This window comes from Beta vulgaris, chromosome 7, assembly GCF_026745355.1.
Source record: "Beta vulgaris subsp. vulgaris cultivar EL10 chromosome 7, EL10.2, whole genome shotgun sequence".
NCBI classification, from domain to species: Eukaryota; Viridiplantae; Streptophyta; class Magnoliopsida; order Caryophyllales; family Amaranthaceae; genus Beta; species Beta vulgaris.
In genome coordinates, this window is record NC_079208.1 from 40598300 (window position 1) to 40612566 (window position 14267).

Below are 14267 nucleotides of genomic sequence, written 5' to 3' on the forward strand. Positions count from 1 at the left end.
CTTATCTTTAATAAAATATATTATTACTATTATATTATTAGTTTGTAATTCATTATTATGCAATACATTATAAGATCTTCTTTATAGTATTACTTTTATTATCATTTTATTTCTATTACAACTTTTACACAACTTTTATTAATAATAATAATTATCATTATTATAAGAACAACAATAATAATTAATAATCATAATAATAATAATAATTACTAAAAATAATTATATAACTCAAGACATTAATTTATAAGAGCACTTATACAATGTTTCACACTTTCCCTTAAAAAAAAGTTTCACACTTGAGAAGTCGGCAGACTCAACTCTTTTTTTCCATATAAAATAAAATAAGATATACAAACAACTATGACTTGCGCATAAAAGAAATAGATAGCGTGCAACTTCAAATAGCTAGAGAGATTTGGAATTCGGTAGGAAGAGGTGTACCGAATCTAAATTTACAATTTGTATCTCACACTTAACTTATTTTGAAATGTAATCCGAACTTAGTAGTTTCGTAGTCATGGATTTGAGCTATCATATTATATATATTTCTTATTTTTGCGTCAATCTTATGTTCTTAACACGTGGCTTTTAATTTTCTATTATTTAATAACAACAAAATAACTTAATATAATGATAACAATGACATTTATAATGGTAACAACAAGATTAATAATAATTACCAATATTAATAATTAATTAGTACAACAACGACAATAATAATCCTTTTGAACAAATGGCAAAAATGTACTTTATTAGTAGTTTCGTTGTTATGAATTTGAGCTATCATATTATATATATTTCTTATTTTTGCGTCAATCTTATGTTCTTAGCACGTGGCTTTTAATTTTCTATTATTTAATAACAACAAAATAACTTAATATAATGATAACAATGACATTTATAATGGTAACAACAAGATTAATAATAATTACCAATATTAATAATTAATAAGTACAACAACAACAATAATAATCCTTTTGAACAAATGTACTAGACTACTAGTAAATAATAATACTCCCTTTGTATTTTTCTATCTTTCTCACTTAGAATCTTGACACTATTCACAATTAGAGAGAATCTTTTAGATTTTTCTCAATATATAAGAAAAAATATAGTCATGTGGGGTCTTTTTTTATTCGTCTCAATGAGTATTTTATTAATATTCAATTATTATAATTTTTACTAATATGTAATGAAAGATATTTAATAGTAATAATGAGTTTTTATATATAAGCATGATCTGATCTGATCTGGTCTGATCTGAACTTATTTTTTCTGATCTGATCTGATCTGAACTTATTTTTTCTGATATGATATGATATGATATGATCTGATCTGATTAGATCTGAAATAAGCAAAAACAAAGTGAATTGAACATAGCCCTGGCCTAATATATTAAAAGATGTGTCTAAACAAGGAACGATGTCACGTGGCGCTCTCCCTAAGGACGTTTTACTCCATGTAATTCACAACAATAAAAAAATAGTTAAAAATTGAATAGTATAGGGTTTGATCCCGTGACCTCAAGAACATTTACCGTTATCATCTTAAATTATAATATTAATGAATGAAAATTTTTCTTACCCGGGACGTAGCCCTGGCCTAATAACTAGTTATTATTTTAAAAGGTGTACAATAAGTAATTGTGCCACGTAGGGATGGCAACCCAGTCCGAATCCGACCCTAGTCCGCTCTGATCCAAAAGAAAAAATCTGAGTTGACTCCGACAAAAAAGTAATGCGACTCCGTTTAAAAAATCGGACTCCGAGTGGGATTGGGTCGGAGTCGGTCTCATAAACTAATCCGACATCCGAATCCGACTTCGAGTGTGAGTCAATCAATCCTTTTTTCTTATTTATGTTAATGTATTACCACTAGTAGAAAAACGACGATTTGCGTCGCACCAAGTGCGTCGAATGTAAAGAAAAACGACGCAAAAGAGTAATTTGCGTCGCATGCTATGAGGAGTGCGACGCACGTCATGGGTAAATGAGCACCAGTAAAAGCTATATGCGTCGCATGTACCGTAGGTGCGTTGCAAAAGCCCAATGTGCGTCGGACCACCTGGCACATACGACGCAAATAGTGTCCTTGAAAAAAGAAAATTCCACTATCTGCGTCGCATGCTGACTCAATTTATAGACAAATTCCACTACAATTATTTGTCTCTTTTTATTGGATAAACCAAAATTTGGGAAATTTATAGTTATTTTTTTAATTGGGAGTATAATGGTAAAAGAGGGTGGACACCAGGTCATCCCCTCTTCCAATATATAATAAAGATATACTACCTCTGCTATTTTTAGTTGACTCATTTTCCTTTTTTGAAAAATTTATTAGGATTTTTTAACAAGAATAATACAAACTTTTTCCCATTCTTTGTCAATAATACAAACTTTTGATTATTTTTTAATAATACAAACTTTTTATCAAAATTCCTCCAGTAGGCAATACCAGTTGTTAACTTGTTGTAGGAGGTAACAAGCAAGCTGAGGTGGTTTAGGTGGGTGGAGGGTTGGGGTAGGAGGGAGAAAGAAGAAAGATCATTTTGTAAATTTTTTTTACTTGTTTTACAAGTTACAAGTCAACTTGACCTATTGGAGGAATTTTGATGTAAAGTTTGTATTATTAAAAAATAATCAAAAATTTGAATTATTGCGAGAGAACGAACAAAAGTTTGTATTATTGTTGTTAAAAAATCCAATTTATTATTATTGATCCAATTTCTTTTAGCCACTTAAGAGAGACCCCAGCGGTTGCCCAACAGTGGGTTTTGGAGGAGAGAGGTATAAGAAGTAGTAGTATAATAATAGGAGAGAGAAAACTATGAGCTGAATTTACAATGGCCAGCTCTTCCCCATGAGCCAAAGAGAAAGAGGAGCAAAGAGAAAACTATGGGCACACGTGGAAAGTGATGTTCATTTGTGCCAACAAATCCAAGCATCCAAGGGTCCTTATTTTCTCAATCTAACGGTTGAGAGTTGTGATGCTTTTTTTTTTTTTTTACTATTACACACCTTTTAGCATTGTAACGTTAATAATGCTGTTTTATAATTATTTTTTTTAAAAAAAAGTCTACAACAGCTATTTTTTTTTCTTCTATAAGTGAAGACCAATATTGATATACTTTCATACACCCATTTTTCTATTCTTACTTTCATACACTCCTTTTTCTTCTATTTTAATAATCTACTTAGATTTTGTTTCAAATACAGTTATTATCTCATATTATCTCATAAAAAATGGATCCAAAAAGTGGAAGGAAAAAACCCCTCAAAATCCAAAAAGGCCACACAATCTCAAACTAATCCAAACTATTCTCAATTGGATCTAAATTTTGAAATGCAATCCAACTCAAAATTTTTTGCAGAGTATCAAAATTATGCCATGCATATCTTAGGCTCCCCTAATCAAAATAGCCAATCACATTATCCCCAACACAATTTAAATTTCTCAAATCCAAATTCGTTCACCCAATTTCCTCCAAATTCAACCGAGAAATTCCAATATTCTCAATCTGACTCAGTATTTCCTATGTCCCAACACTTTCAGTCGTCAGTAGGTGGAGAGCCACTTCTAGAATTTGATACTTCATTGCAATCTCGTGCTGCATCAGTAGAAGGTGATGATGATGATGATGAAGAAGACAAGATTGAGGACAATGATGGTGAAGATGGAGACACGCAAGAGAAAAAATGTCTAGACAATTTTGGTCGCACGCTGAAAAAGAAGTCCTGGTAAAATCATGGCTGCAGGTTAGTACAGATAAATATGTTGGTACGAACCAAAAGGAAAATACGTTTTGGGGTAGAGTTACTGATACATTTGACCAAGTTAGACGTTATAGAAACAGATGTTGGGAAGAAAGGGTTCAAGGGATTAGGGAGTCTGATTTATTAAAGGAGAGAGAAATGGAGCCCCTTAGAAGTCGTTGGAAGAGGATTAATGCAAGTGTTTCAAAGTTTGTTGGAGCATATGCTCATGCTGAGGCAAGGAGAACAAGCGGTCAATTTGATGATGATGTTATGAAGACTGTATTTGCCATATACAAGAGTGACTCAAAGAGACATGCAGAGTTTCAAGACAAGCATTGTTGGGAAATTCTAAGGGGGGTAGACCAATGGAAGCCCATAGGGAGTACTGTCAAGAAATGCAAGAAGAAGACGACAACTCAAGAAGGTGGCTCTAAGAGGATTCAAATTAATGAAGATGGTAACTTCTCCACTTCAAATGACCAAAATACAACAACCAGTGGTGATGTAGGTTGTTCCTTCCAGCCTCCTAATGATGGGTCTGTAAAAAATAAAGGTAAGGGTAAGGGAAAAATTATGAACATGCCTCCAGAGGCATTTCAACAATGGGTGGATTCAGTATCTGAGATGAATTTGTCAAGGACAAGTGAAACTGAAATGGAACTTGCTAGGCTAAAACATGATAGAGATATCGAAAGTGAAAGCGTACAGCCAGAGAGAGAGAAGGTATTAGTGAAACAGATTAATTTGGAGTTATTCAAAGTCCTTTCATCAAAGGCATACCTAACAGAAGAAGAAGAAGAGGAATTGAAAAATAATCTTGTTAAGGTATTATTTCCATGATAAGTAATTTGGAAGTTCTATTTGTACTTAAGTTGTTTTAATTAGAGGATATCTATTTATGTAAGCTTTATTTGTACTTAAGTTGTTTTAATTAGAGGCTATCTATTTGTGTATACTTTATTTGTAATCGTAAGTTGGTTTAATTAGAGGCTATCTATTTGTGTAAGCTTTATTTGTACTTAAGTTGTTTTAATTAGACGATATTTATTTATGTAAGCTCTTGTATGAATGCATTATTATTAGTTAATGTTTATGTGTTGAAAAAAAGTGATTCCGAAATTGTTGGTTTTTTACTTCATTAATAAATTTAAGTTGTACATGAAGTGACTATCCATATGCAGTCAAATTTATTGCTTTATTTACAGCAATATGAAGTGACTAATCAACCTTTAAAAAAGAGTACTCAATGTTGGTGATCGATGCAATAATATTCATAACTTGCAAGAAAACAAACAAATGCAGGACTGACTACTCACTGCAAATTTCAGATGCATTATTATGTTACTTTAATGACAAAATCTGATAAAATGACCTTACAATTTTTGAAGCATTATTGTTTTGGTGGATTTTAAAAAAAAATGTCATTATTTCATTGCAATAATGATAGACATCATGTCTATATATAAATTTATTTTGATGCTAAGCTTTACTACACTCATCCTTTCACACAAGAACGTTCATACATACACACTGAAAAATGTCATCTGAATCAAGTTACAACAGCCATATTTCAACTTCCGACTCTTCCAATTCTGATGATGTTGCCAATTCTAATCAAGCAAATTATAGAAGACGTTATGAAAGACGTAGACAAGCAAATCGTCTGATGGATCAGATGATGGATGGCTTCATAATGGCCAGTCCAACTGATACATACGCCGCGGTTAATCAAGTTCCTAGGGCACCAAGGACTCTAGTTCCAAGAGATCGTGAAAGTGGACACGACCGCTTATGGAGGGACTACTTTGCAGATAATCCTGTCTTCCCTCCAAATTATTTCCATCGAAGATTTCGCATGCAAAAACATGTTTTCCACCGTATAGTGGAAGTCTTAATTACTCGTAATGAATTCTTCAAACAAAGGCCAGACGCCACTGGTAGACTTGGTGCTTCAGGATTACAAAAGTGCACAGCAGCTATATGATTGTTAGCATACGGCACATCAGCTGATTCAGTGGACGATTATCTACGAATCAGTGCATCTCTTGCAAGAGATTAGACCTGATCAAAAGTCGGGTCGGGCCTGGCAATCCAAAAACTGCCCATATCAGCGGGCCGGGTCGGGCCTGTCAGCGGGCCTGTTTGCTGTGCACAAAGCCCGGCCCATGCGGGCCATGCGGGCTTTTTCCGGGCCGAACGGGCCTGACTTTTTTTGCTCCATTTTAACTAATTTTGTTACTTTTGTCCACTATTTAGTCTATTTTTCTGAAAATTCGATACAAATATAAAAAAAAAAACATCTAATACAAGTGATTTTTAATTTGTTAAGTAACATCATTAAAGAGTGTAAAAATAAGTCAAATACTCCAAAATCAAGTTTAATACCACTACAATATTACATTTTTCAAACTCCAACCACAAGAGATGAACAAAAGTCTAAACAAAAAAAAAGTCCAAACATTCAAATGTCTAATACAAAAGCAAATAGTAGAGTACTTAGGTGTTACATCTCAAATTACAACAAACTCCAAATCATTAGCCAACAATTTTACATTCTTCATCTAGATTATGATCATCATCATCCTCACATTCTTCATCTTGAGTTGAAAAGAGAGAGTGACCGTACAAAACAAGAGTAAAATATTAGTAAAGAAAGTCAATTTGGAGATTAAATATATATGTATGAATTATGAATAACCAACATAAACTTTTTTATATACAAATTACTAACTTAGAAAGGAAAATAATTACCTAAAGAGAAACCTTTTGCACGTAGCCAATCCTTATAACAAGCAAGAGATTCAATGGTCATTGATGTAAGTGAAGCCCTCCAAGGATTAATCAATTTCTTGCCCATACTAAAAGCGGACTCGGAGGGAACCGATGATATAGGAATTGCTAAAATATCACGAGCCAATGCCGCAAGTTGTGGATGTCGAGGTCCACCATTATTTTTCCACCAATCCAACACATCAAGTTTCAAAGTGTGAGCAACATTTTTTTCTTCCAAATAAAGATCATGTTGTGATTTATCTACAAAGCTTCTTTGCTTATTACTCATCCAAGAACTATAATTTGCCATCCTATCACTACCACTACCACTAGTAAAATTAGTAGCATGGCTTGATGTGCCCTCACCTATCTCACCACTACCACCAACACCCCCACTATCCACACCTCTATACTCTTTAAGCAATTCACACAACATCGATCTAACATTTGCCACTTTCTCTTTAGCATGAGATTCTCCATAAAGAGTGGAGTAACAATACTCAACAAATCCAAGCTTATATCGAGGGTCCAAAACACAAGCACAAGATAACAACAAATTATAATCCGACCAATACTTGTCAAATTTCTTTTGCATTTCTTTAGCCATATCAACTAAGAAAAGATGTGGTCCATTTGCGATTTCAAGTAACATGCATTGAATCTCCCAAACACCCTTGAAATAAATATTTGTGGTGGGAGTCTTATAAGATGAGAATTCATTTGTGATATCATAAAAAACCTTTAAGAAATCATGAATCACATAAACTTTTTGCCACTCCTTATCATCAAGAAGTATTTCACCAAATACCCCTGACAAATCAAAAAATTCACAATATACCCTCAATGTTTCAACAATTCACCATATACCCCTGACATTTCATTTTTGCGCACCAAATACCCTTTTTTTAACGTCCGTTATTTCTCTGTTAGCTTTATTTACGATTTTGCCATTATTAACCCTAAACCCTAATTCTAATCTAACCCTAACCCTAATCTAACCCTTACCCCAAATCCTAACCCTAACCCAGCCTAACACCCCTCCACCCTAGGCCCAACCCCCCAACCTGACCCCTAGCCCCACCCCTTCCCCCTCCACCGCCGCATCCCCCTCCCTCCCACCGTCGGCCCCTCCCCTCACGCCGCCTTTCCGGCTTGCCCCCTCCCCTCCCCCTCCCTCATTCCTTCGCGGTTCTCTTTCCGGCAGCGAATTCAACAGCAGCGAAAACAACAGCAGCAGCGGCGGCCGGCGAGAGTGAGGGAGGGGAAGGGGAGGCGCGACGAAGGGGGAGGGGAGGCGCGACGAAGGGGGAGGGAGGCGCGCGCGATGAAGGGGGAGGGGAGGCGCGCGCGACGAGCGACGAGAGTGAGTGAGGGAGGGGGCTGCCGGAAAGAGGAGCGCGAAGGAAGGAGGGGGAGGGGAGGCGCGAAGAGAGTGAGGGAGGGGGGGCTGCCGGAAAACTTGGCGCGAAGGGGAGGGGGGTTGCCGGCGAGGGGGAGGGGGGCTGGGTAGGGGGGTTGCCGGCGTGGGGGGGGGGGCTGGGTGGGGGTGGGTGGGTTGGTGGGGTGGTTTAGGGGTTAGATTATGATTAGGGATTAGGGTTTAGATTAGGGTTATGAATTAGGTTTCGAAGTTAGGGTTAGGAGTTAATAATGGCAAAATCGTAAATAAAGCTAACGGTGACTTAACGGCGGTTAAAAAAAGGGTATTTGGTGCACAAAAATGAAAAGTCAAGGGTATATGGTGAATTGTTGAAACATTGAGGGTATATTGTGAATTTTTTGATTTGTCGGGGGTATTTGGTGAAAAAACCGTTATTTCATTATCTTTTTCCACCACATGATCAATAGCGACTCGAAAATAAAGAGCACAATTAAGCATCAAATAAGTTGAATTCCACCTTACACAACAATCACCACGAATTCTTTTCTTAGCATCCAAATGATAAGTTTGTTGAGCAATTTGGTAAAATTTTTTCTTTTTGGGAATTGAGTACCTAAAGTTTTTACCAATTGCTCTAATCTTTTCCACAACACCATCAATAAGCTTAAGACCGGCTTGAACAATCAAGTTAATGATATGGCAACAACAACGAATTTGAAAGAATTCACCATTAAACAAAAGCTCCTTTCCATTCCTACAAGTTGTCTCTTAATTTGGTTAGCCATTGTAGTATTATGGATGCATTATCCAATGTAAATGAACCTACATTACCATCAATTTTCCATTTAGCCAAACAAAGAGATATATCTTCAGCAATATTAATCCCATCAAATGGAGGAGTTAATGCACCAAATCTAATAATCCTCTTTTGCAATTTCCAATTAGTATCAATCCAATGAGCGGTCACACAAATATATTCATCTTGTGTACTATCATTTCTCCAATTATCAGAAGTAAAACAAATCCTACTTGATGCATTTTGTAAGGCAAATTCAACAACCTTTTTTTCCTCATCATAGTACTTAAGTGCATCCCTCCTAACTGTATGCCTACTCAAGACTTTGTAGCTAGGACAAGCAACAGAAAGCATGTTCTTAAAAGCGGGTTCTTCAACTAATGAAAAAGAATGAGCTCCAGCAACAACAAACATACAAATAGCTCTCCTAAGTTGATCATGATCAATTTTTGGATTTTTTAAGGCCATAGTTTGTCCTCCAGAAGTGCATTCAGACGCAATCAAAAAGCTTTTAATTGAAGCATTATTTTTAGATATGCACTTATTAAGATGACGTCTTAAAAGAGAAGTTCCACTTGAAGATTTAGCAGTTAAGATACGCTTACAATGCTTACACTCCACTTTTGTCAAGCTCTTGTCATTTTGGGTGATTTTGTTCATATCCTTCCATACACTTGAAGTCCGTGCATCAACCGGTAAATTACTATCTTCTTCATTTTCTTCATCCTCGTCAATGATAGTGATATCCTCGTCATTTGAAAGTGGTCTTTTTTTACTAGAAGATGGTTTTGTCATTACTCTGTGCAATTAGAACAAATTACAACTTTTAAGATACTAATACTCAAACAAACCAAGTTATATAATGAAAAAACAGCAACCTTTAGTAACAAAAAAACATAATAACTTTTGTTTTATAATTTAGATAATCATACACAATTTCATATAAACTTCCAAATAACACATCCATTATTAAAACTGAAAAATAAGAGCATAATTCGTACTAAAGAAAAAAAACAGTATCATTCATGCAAAAAAAAAAACAGCATTGTTAAACTTAAAAAAAACAGTATAATTCGTACTCAAAGAAAAAACAGAATTATTAAAATTGAAAACACTAGTTAATAATATTAGTAGAAGAAAGAAACGGCAGGAAATAAAAAAAACAATAATATTATTAATGAAAAAACAAACAGCAATATTTTCATACAAAAAATAAAAAGAGCAGTATTCATATATTATATAAAAAGCAAGAAAATAAGAAATGAAGAAATTAACATAATACAATTAAAAAAACAAGCAACAAAAATATCCGAAAAATAAAAATTCAGCAACAAATAATCAAAACCGAAAAACAAAAAAAATCAGCAACAAAAAACCGAAAAATAAAAAAATTCAACAAAAAAAAAAATTCGAACAGTTAAAATGAACAAAAAAAATAGCAAAAACTTGAGAAATTAAAATATATATACATACAAACATGCTATAACTCAAAAAGAATTAAAATTTAAGCATTTAACATACCTAAATGAAGATTCAAGAGAAGAACTGAAGAAGACAATAGGATGGAGAAGGGGGAAAAGTAGAAAACGGCTGCCACTCTTTTTTAAAAAAAAAAATTCAGATTTCTTTTCTCTCTCCTAGGTTAGACAATAGAATAATAAATTATTAATTTCTTAGTGTCTAAAAACATTGGCCCAATTACTGAAGCCCAGTTTCTTTTAACATTCCACTATTGAACTATTCCAGCGCCTTTTTTAACATAGCTGTACAGCAAGACGCAACAGTCAACACGCAAGTGACTTACAGCAGCCGGGTCGGGCCGGGCCAAAAAGCGAGCCTGTGAATCAGCCCAGACCCGGCCCGATTTCAGACGGGCCAAAATAAACCAAGCCCGAAGCCCAGTTTCGGGCCATAATTTTCTGCCCAAACCCGGTAATTTTATGGGTCGGGCCGGGCCGGGCCATGTTTGATCAGGTCTACAAGAGATTCATTGCAACATTTTGTTGAAGGGGTTGTCTCCCACTTTGGTGATGAATATCTGAGACGACCTACTGAAACAGATTTAAATAGATTATTATTTGCAGCTGAAAAATGGGGATTTCCAGGCATGATGGGTTGTATTGATTGCATGCACTAGCGGTGGAAAAATTGCCCGACTCAATTTAAAGGAATGTATTCTGGAAGACCTGGTAAGCCGACATTGATTCTAGAAGCCATTGCCTCATATGATTTGTGGATCTGGCATGCTTTCTTCGGAACACCAGGTAGGTATAATGATATTAATGTTCTTGATAGATCTCCATTGTTTAACGATGTTTTTGAAGGTCGTGCCCCTCCAGTTAACTATGTTATAAATGATCACCAATACGATATGGGATACTACCTCACCGACGGTATATATCCTCGGTGGGCAGCTTTCATACCCACAATAAACATTCCACGGAATGAGAAGGAAAGTCGTTTTGCCCAACGTCAAGAGGGTGTACGAAAAGATGTGGAACGTGCATTTGGAGTACTACAAGCTCGATTTGCTATAGTTCGTCAACCTGCTTTAGCTCGTGATAGAGAGATGTTGGGGACAATAAAAATCGCTTGCATTATTATTCATAACATGATAGTTGAAGATGAACGAGATTCATATTCCCTTCATTATGATCCCAATGATTATGAGGAACCTCCACGTCCTAGTTCAAGTCAACAAAATGCGCAAAATTTGAATGAACCATTTAGATATAAAACTAGTGAGAATCGCATTGCAAACTTGCAAACATATATGACTAATAGAGTTCGAGTTCATGACAAGCCCATGCATGACCGCCTAAAGGCAGACCTAGTGGAAAATATTTGGATGAAATTCGGAGAAACCAGGCTTTAATTACGGCGTGGTGTTTTGTTTTATTTTAATAGCTTCGATGTTTATCTATTTAATAATATGTTTTGTCTTTGTTGCTCTTGTTTAATGCATTATTAATTAAACATACATTTTCTACAATGCCATACATTTTCTACAATGTCATACGATTTAAGTGTTAATCATTCGACTTAATTAATTAAATCAAATAAAAAATTTGTCTAAAAAGAATTAATAAATTAATATTATTTTATTACCGTCAAAATTCAGTGGTCTAAGTTCTAACATTAAATTATGCATAAATAATAATATAGTGGAATGGGAGGAGAGAGAAAATATGGTGGGGTATGTTAAAAAGTAGGAGAGAGAAATGTGATGACCACAAATTGGAGGGCAACCATTGGGAGTAAGAAATATATGAGATTGAAATGAGTAGGGTATGAATGAGGTGGAAGAGTGAGGAAGTAATAAAATAATTGATGACCACAAACCATAAGGCAACCATTGTGTATGCTCTAAGAAAAATGACATTTTTGAGGTGGGTCCTTTGACTTTTCCTATACTTTATCTATTTGGTTTGTATTTCTCTCTCCTCTCCTTAATATGTATGCAAAAAGCAAATCAGTCAACTAATAAAAAAGGAAGAAGTATATATAAGCCTATACTCTACTTGAAGAACCTAAGAACTTGAGTTACCAAACTATGATCTCCTTTGAGCACAATTCTTCTCTTGACTTTCTCAATAACAAGACTTAACTCAAGTCTTAGGAATTCACTCAAATCCATCTTACCCCAATTAGAACTCAATAAGAAATGACAATCTAACTTAAACAATTTAGGAACTTTGGACACACTTGATTAACTTGTGAAAATTACTTAGAAGATATTTGTTCTTTGTTGATCGTACTTCAAACTGAAACAATTGATCTCTATTAGTAGGCAGCCAAGTACTTCATAAACTCAACCACTAACACCACTAGCTGATAGTTCCTTAAATATATGACAAATTGCTTCATGTGTTTATTGAGCGTGGCATCCAAGGCAACTAAGTACTGCGCAAGCGAAATAAAGTTTACTAGTAGAATAAATGCTTATTGTTGCAGTCTAAGTGGTCTATTGCGGCGGTTTTGACCGCGCAACAACTAAGGGTGCAACAGTAGGTAATTAATATATTGTTATTTATAATTTTGAAGATTATACTTTGATTTGAACGTTCAGTGGTAAACTCTTATATTATTGAAGATATGTACATATAGGAAACAAGAAAACACTTTTCTACAAATATCTTTTTTCCTAGTTTTTTGTTCCTAGTATTTGGTGCTGATCCCCAGCTGGATTTTAGCCGTTTTCTTGTCCTTTTTGTTTTTGTCTTTATGTACAGCTCACTTAGTCCTTCTAGGTTAGCTAGGTTTTTGCTATAAAAGAGGCACTAGGCATTCTCTGTAGTGTAGCTTTTGTAAGGGAGAGAACCTCCATTTCTTGAGAGTTTTATCAAAAGAAAACTAGAACAAATTTCTAGATTAAAATGAAATTAGAGTCTCTGATTATTTTCATGGTATTAGAGCTGAGGCAATCAAGATCCTTACTCTAAAGTTTCAGAGGCTCAAAATTTCTTGTTTTTAAAATATGGCAAAAGATAAAGGAGAACAAATTGGAAATGAGAACTCCAGTGTAAATCCTTAAAAGGATCCTTTATTTATAGCTGTAAATGATAATGGTTCTACTCCATTAGGAAGCATAATCTTTGATGGAACAAATTTTATGAACTGGAGTAAGAGCATCAGGATAGCTTTGGGAGCCAAGAACAAACTAGGCTTTCTTGGAGGAAAACATCCTAAACCTGCTTCTGGTGAAGAAGAAATGCAGAAGTGGGAGTGATGTGATTATATGGTTAGATCATGGTTGTTGGCTACCATGAAATCAGATGTGGCAGCAAGCTTGGTGAATATGCAATCAACCAAACAGCTTTGGGAAGAGATACTTGAAAGGTATGCACAGACAAATGCACCATAACTTTTCTCTCTCAAGAAGGATCTTTGGGAACTACAACAAAACAACCTTAGTGTCAGTGAATACTACTGCAAGCTGAAGAATGTTTGGGACCAGATTGCAGATCTGGAAGGAATACTAGAATGCACATTTGGAGCAATGTCAAAATGCTCCTGTGACCTTGCAAAAAAATTGATGGAGTTACAAGCTACTGAGAAACTGATAAAGATTGTAATGGGTCTTAACACTGGTTATGACCAGATGAAATCAAATCTTTTAAGCACTGATCCTTGCTAACAGTGAATAAAGCCTATAATTTGGTTCTTCAAATAGAAAAGCAAAAGCAGATTACAGGTGAGATGACAACAGCTTTGGAAGCTAGTACCTTGGCTGTGAACAGGCAAGTTCAAAGCAGAAGCTTGGGACCAGTAAAAAAACTTTCAGAAGAAGGATTACTATAAGCAATTCAAGATAGAGAAGATGGCAAGATCTTGTGACCACTATGGGAAGAAAGGTCACTGCAAGGAAGAAGGTTTCCAGATTGTAGGATATCCAGAATGGTACAAGAAGGGGCCTGAATAATTTAAAAGTGCTGCAAATGTGATGAAGGATATTGAGATTGCAACCAACACAAGATAACCCGGCCCTCTGGATTTCTCAGCTCAGAATGGAGAAGGACATGGAATGAAAAAGGACAACAAGTTCATAAACAACCTGGTCCAA

The 14267-nt window shown here is 35.2% G+C and overlaps 2 protein-coding genes across 2 annotated transcripts; both read left to right on the forward strand.

Annotated features, from left to right (window-relative positions):
• The first annotated feature begins 3911 nt into the window (after window positions 1-3911).
• On the forward strand, window positions 3912-4595 carry LOC125491962 (glutathione S-transferase T2-like). Its single transcript, XM_048634043.1, has one exon. The coding sequence runs from the start codon at window positions 3912-3914 to the stop codon at window positions 4593-4595; it is 684 nt and encodes a 227-aa protein (XP_048490000.1).
• A 6279-nt stretch (window positions 4596-10874) lies between these two features.
• On the forward strand, window positions 10875-13433 carry LOC104899468 (uncharacterized). Its single transcript, XM_010686666.2, has 2 exons — window positions 10875-11445; window positions 13288-13433. The coding sequence occupies exons 1-2, from the start codon at window positions 10875-10877 to the stop codon at window positions 13431-13433; spliced, it is 717 nt and encodes a 238-aa protein (XP_010684968.2).
• The last annotated feature ends 834 nt before the right edge of the window (window positions 13434-14267 follow it).

Bases quoted from the DNA above. Each gene is read 5' to 3' on its own strand.
- LOC104899468 (XM_010686666.2), top strand. From the start codon at position 10,875: ATGTATTCTGGAAGACCTGGTAAGCCGACATTGATTCTAGAAGCCATT. The intron at 11,446-13,287 runs GTGAGAATCGCA...CTACTCCATTAG, and splicing joins ACCATTTAGATATAAAACTA to GAAGCATAATCTTTGATGGA.
- LOC125491962 (XM_048634043.1), top strand. From the start codon at position 3,912: ATGGAGCCCCTTAGAAGTCGTTGGAAGAGGATTAATGCAAGTGTTTCA.